The sequence below is a fragment of the Gavialis gangeticus genome, unplaced genomic scaffold, assembly GCF_001723915.1.
Source record: "Gavialis gangeticus isolate Ggan-Ray unplaced genomic scaffold, GavGan_comp1, whole genome shotgun sequence".
Classification (NCBI taxonomy): Eukaryota; Metazoa; Chordata; order Crocodylia; family Gavialidae; genus Gavialis; species Gavialis gangeticus.
In genome coordinates, this window is record NW_017729034.1 from 1,211,563 (window position 1) to 1,216,387 (window position 4,825).

General features: G+C 45.5%; 1 protein-coding gene across 4 annotated transcripts in view; it reads right to left on the minus strand.

Annotated features, from left to right (window-relative positions):
- ST3GAL6 (ST3 beta-galactoside alpha-2,3-sialyltransferase 6) overlaps positions 1 to 4,825 on the minus strand; it is a 74,984-nt gene that overhangs the window by 29,764 nt on the left and 40,395 nt on the right. For all 4 annotated transcript variants that reach the window (XM_019527105.1, XM_019527103.1, XM_019527102.1 and 1 more), the window contains exon 4: positions 1,701 to 1,804. In XM_019527105.1, coding sequence (XP_019382650.1) covers positions 1,701 to 1,804 — 104 coding nt within the window. The remainder of the gene's footprint in view (positions 1 to 1,700; positions 1,805 to 4,825) is intronic.

A 4,825-nucleotide genomic window follows, 5' to 3' on the forward strand; every position in this document is an offset into this window, starting at 1 on the left:
TGAAAGAAACTAAAACCAAGATTATAAACTTAGTGCCATGCAGGACAACACCTATAAGGCCAAAGGACCCTACGGAACCTAAGGAAATGTCTACACAAAGCCTTGACTTCAACAGGTCGTTTAGGCACTTAGGAACCCAAGACCATGTCTGGACTAGGAGTGTAGTCCTGGTATAGGAGTAGCATGATACTATCCCTACAAAGTGCTTCTTGTGTGGATGCAGGTATACAGACAAAACTGCTAGTTCTTCATCTCCTTCTCATGGAAAAAAGTGGTAACCAGCCAAACTGTGATTCTTCTGGTATAAGCTGTGCCTGTGCTGGGAGTTTTTGTCAAAAGAGCTTAACTGGTCACAGATTGCCCATCTTCGCCCCAGACCTGACACAACACTGCAAACATTGATATAGCTTTAGTTCCAATAATGGTGCAGGCAAAAATGTAGCTCCCTGCTGTAACTGAGAATGCTTTGCAGGAAGTGCACCGAGTGACAACAATCCTCTGAAACAAACAGAAGTTCACTGTTAGCTGCAGCCTGCAGCTGGTTTCCCCTAGCAAGGGCCCCTGCTCCCTGCAAGGTTGCAAAGTTTTCAGAATGGGAGGGCAGGAAAGGGAGCAGAGGGAGCTTGTTCTAGGGTTTCCGCAGCTAGCACTGGTGGGTTGGGTGGGTGAATTGGAAGACCTCACACCTCGGGGGGGGGGAGAAGAAGGGCAGCTCCAATACACCCACCCCACCCTCCAGCGAGGGCTGAAAACCCCCCGGACTGATTCCCTCCACTCCCTTTACCCTCTCCCATTCTGAAAACAGCTCAAGGCTGGCAGGCAGCACAGACAGAAGTTACAGAAGATGCTCTTTTTTTAAACCTCTCCATTAAGGGGTTACTGTTATGCATAGATTCATAGACATTTGGGCTGGAAAGGACCTCGAAAGATCATTGAGTCCAGCCCCCTGCCCAAGGGCAGGAAGTCAGCAGGGGCCATAGGATCCCAGCAAGATAGACATCCAAATGTCTCCTGAAGGCGCTCAAAGTAGGTGCTTGAACCACCTCTGGCGGCAGTCTTTTCCAAACCATGGGGGCTCGGACAGTAAAGAAGTTCTTCCTTATGTCCAGCGTGAAACAGTCATGGAGGAGTTTGCAACCATTCAATCTTGTCATCCCTTGGGGCGCTCTGGTGAACAGACGTTCCCCCAGATCCTGACAAGCACCCCTGATAAACTTATAGGTGGCCACCAGATCACCCCTGAGCCTGCACTTTTCCAGGCTGAAGAGCCCCATAGCTTGCAATGAGGGGGTCAGATATTCACCCAACCAGCCATTTTCCAGGATGTCTGCAGTCATGCACTTGTGTTTGGTCACAGCTATAAACTGCGTTCTGTGGCCAGGTTGGGTGAAAATTGTCACTACTGTCTGCGCCCTCTGACCTGACTCCTATATATCACTTGTGCATTGTACTGGAGAGCAAAGTAATGCCTAAAAATCTGGGTTTATGTGAACTGCTCAATTTCACAGGGCAAGTATGGGGCAAAGCCAAGATTAGAACTCAACATCTCTCAGGTCCTAGCTCTCTACAGCATGTCTCCTCTCTGTTAATAATAGATTAAAACCAGGTAGTACTCCTGAGTAAAAAAGAGAAAGATACATGTAGTAATTGACCATAAGAGGTAGCTTTCATTTAAAACCTGACACATCCTTAATACTGACCTGCTCTCTTTATACCATACGGTAATTCAAATTTATCACTTCCATGGAATGCTGCCACTTTTAAGAAGTCATTAGAGCACAGGAATGGATATATTTTATTAGCACTGAGGGGAGAAAACAAAGTTGACAGTTAATATTTAAAAAAACTCCCTGAAACTATGGCACATTTGAATCATGCAACAGTTCCTGAAATGTCTTTTAACTTTTTAATCTTACTTGAAATAATAGGCAGCATCAGTTTTGAAATGAACACATGGAAACAGTACAGCCCAAGACAAGCATTTTGCAATATAATTATATCAAGTGTTCAGAAAAAGGAACAAACTCCCTGCTGGTGTAAGCTAACAACGTTCATTAAAACTAACAAGAATGGGAAAGTTTATTGCAGCATGGAATTTGACCCAAACTTTGAAAGATTCTTTAAGATTGTGAGACAACCACAACTACTAGTTTGAAAAGTAATTATTAATCACATTTGTGGGGGGAGAGGGGGGATGGGATGGGACAAAGGAAACCTAACAAAAATTTTGAAAAGAAAGAGAAAAAAAAAAAAAGAGACAGGCCGGGTTCTAAAAGAGGAACTGGATGCTATGGTTTGACAGACAAGTTGTCTTTCAATTCCTTTTAATACATGTGAAAGATGCTCAGATTCCAGGGTGAGAGAGACAGCATATGAATCCAGATTGAGGAGGCATATTAACTACTCACATTGAAATTCACTTAACTTCTAGAGGTACACCAATATATCAGTTGCATATCGAATCAGCACTGATAAAAGGGAAATCTATATTATAGGCTAAAGGCTTTTTTTGGCTGGTGTAATCCATAATGTTCATCAATAAATATAATTAATTATGCCTTCTGACTGGGGTCCCTGGACCCTGCATGCATGTGTGTGACAGTATGTATGCATGTGGCCAGATACACAGCTGGGCAGCCAGGAGAGCAGCTCCCTGCAAGTAAGTCTGTGGAGGGGAAGGGGCATGGGGGCGGGGGCAGATTGGGGCCCCCACGGTTGTGGGGGGAGTGGGGCAGGGGCTGGGGCAGCTACTCAGCCAGGGCAACGAATGGGACCCAAGGCCAAGGCGGAGAGTAGGATGAAGCCGCAACAGCGCATAGAGGGGGCATGGGAGGGGCAGCTCCCCGCTGCTGCATGCACCCTTGAAGGAGGCATGGTGGGGGCATGTGTCCCCCCAGATTTGTGCACAGAATGGATGTAGGTTGCTTGCTGTGAGCTTGGGGCTCTCTGCCATGCTGCCTTTGCCTTGGGAGCCCTGCACTGGCTGTGTGCCCCCTGCCCACCCTGCAGCACTGGGGGTGGCAAGTTGTGCCTCATGCTGCCTGGTGGGCAGGGGATGCATGGGCAGCACAGTGCTCCCTGGGCAAAGGCAGCAGAGTGGGGAGCCCCAAGCCCACCATGGGCAGCCTGCATCCGCCCTCGCCCCGTTGGGTTCTGCTCCGGTTAAAATCATCCCTGTTCTTAAAAATGATGGCAGTGGTGCTTGAACTAAAGCTCATTTGGTGAGCGCCAGGACACTGATCTCCTCCCACGTTCCCTGGATGAGCCACCCATGGCTCCATCCCACTCCACGCCCCAGCCTCAGGTCCCAATTCACCACCCTGGCTGGGCAGCACCCCCAAGCCCCTGCCCCTGCCTCACTTCCTCCCTTATCGTAGGGGCCTCAATCTGCACCCCCAGCCACGCCCTTTCCCCTCCACAGACTTACCTGCAGGGAACTACTCTCCATGCTGCCTGTCTGTGTTCCTGTAAATCAGTTATTGGATCGGCATCAACCAATACAGCTAGTTAATAATCAGCTATCGGTACTGGCCAAGAAAATCTTTATTGGTGCACCCCTAATAACTTCAAATGAGAATTAGTCTCCCTATGGGAAGGGACTCTCTGAAAAAAGCTGCCACATCCAATCAGATGAACACATTGCAAATCTAAGTCTGTAATATCCACTGACTCCCGTGCACCTGATTTTACTTCAAGGACTAGTTTGACTTCAGTAAGAACTGAGGATACTCAGCACCTTACATAAAACTCATTGAACGTGTTAAAGTACTAATAGGGAAATGATTTGTGAAATCATTATACTTGGGTTTAAGTGCATTCATGGGAACATTGTTTTAATGCTAGTCAATAAAATGACTAAAAAACAAATATTTCACTTTTCACAGCATCCTGAGTCAACACTGCTACCTCCGGAAACAAATACCTCACACACTAAATTAAATATGTACTCAACGGATTATACTAACAATACACAGAAAACTGGTTAATTCTAATAAGCCACCAAATATGAAAATCAATATGAATAACTGCTTTAGTAACCTTCCTTGGTGTCAGAGTCAGATGATAACCTTAACTAAGATAAGGCATTTGGGTCTTAATTGGGTAATAAAAATGTGTCCTTAATTTGTCCCTCTGTAAGTTGGAAGGTGCCTGGTTCCCTTGTTTGTAACCCAAAGGTACAGTGTACTGTACCTTTGGATTACAAATTCTTTCACCCTCCCCCACACCCAGCAAAGGTACCATCAACCTGTAAGGGCTAGATCTTCATCCAGAAGATCAACCTGTAAGGGCCAGATCTTCATCTTCATTCCATAATGGGGCTAAGGTCAACCATTGGTCTAGTACCACAGTTATTCTCCTCTTGTACCTCTCAGGCTACAACCAAGTGAGACTACATGTACAAAAACAGGAAATGGGAAATTTTGTGTTATGCTTGAAGTTGGAGCTATTCAAAGTAATGTCCACAAAGGGGGCATAAGGATATCATCCATGGTAAAGATGTCATTAGGAGAAAGAGGTATTTGGCTCTGTTAGTATGACATCAGGCAGAAGGGAGGGTAGATTTACACCTAATTAAATTACAGATGTATGAACTTTCATAACCAGCAGCCTGCTTCATCAGTCAATATAAAGATGCCATTACCCTTCTTGACTGACGATCTTTGAACATTGTTTTTAAATTAACAGGACTGAATCAAACTCTGATTTCCCTGTAGAAGGAATGAAACAGAAGACTTGTTTCTTGGCATGTGGCTCTCTAAGCCTTGAACAATTAAGACTTAGCATAAAAATCTCTAGGCTTTTTTTTTTTTTCCAAGGGCCATGC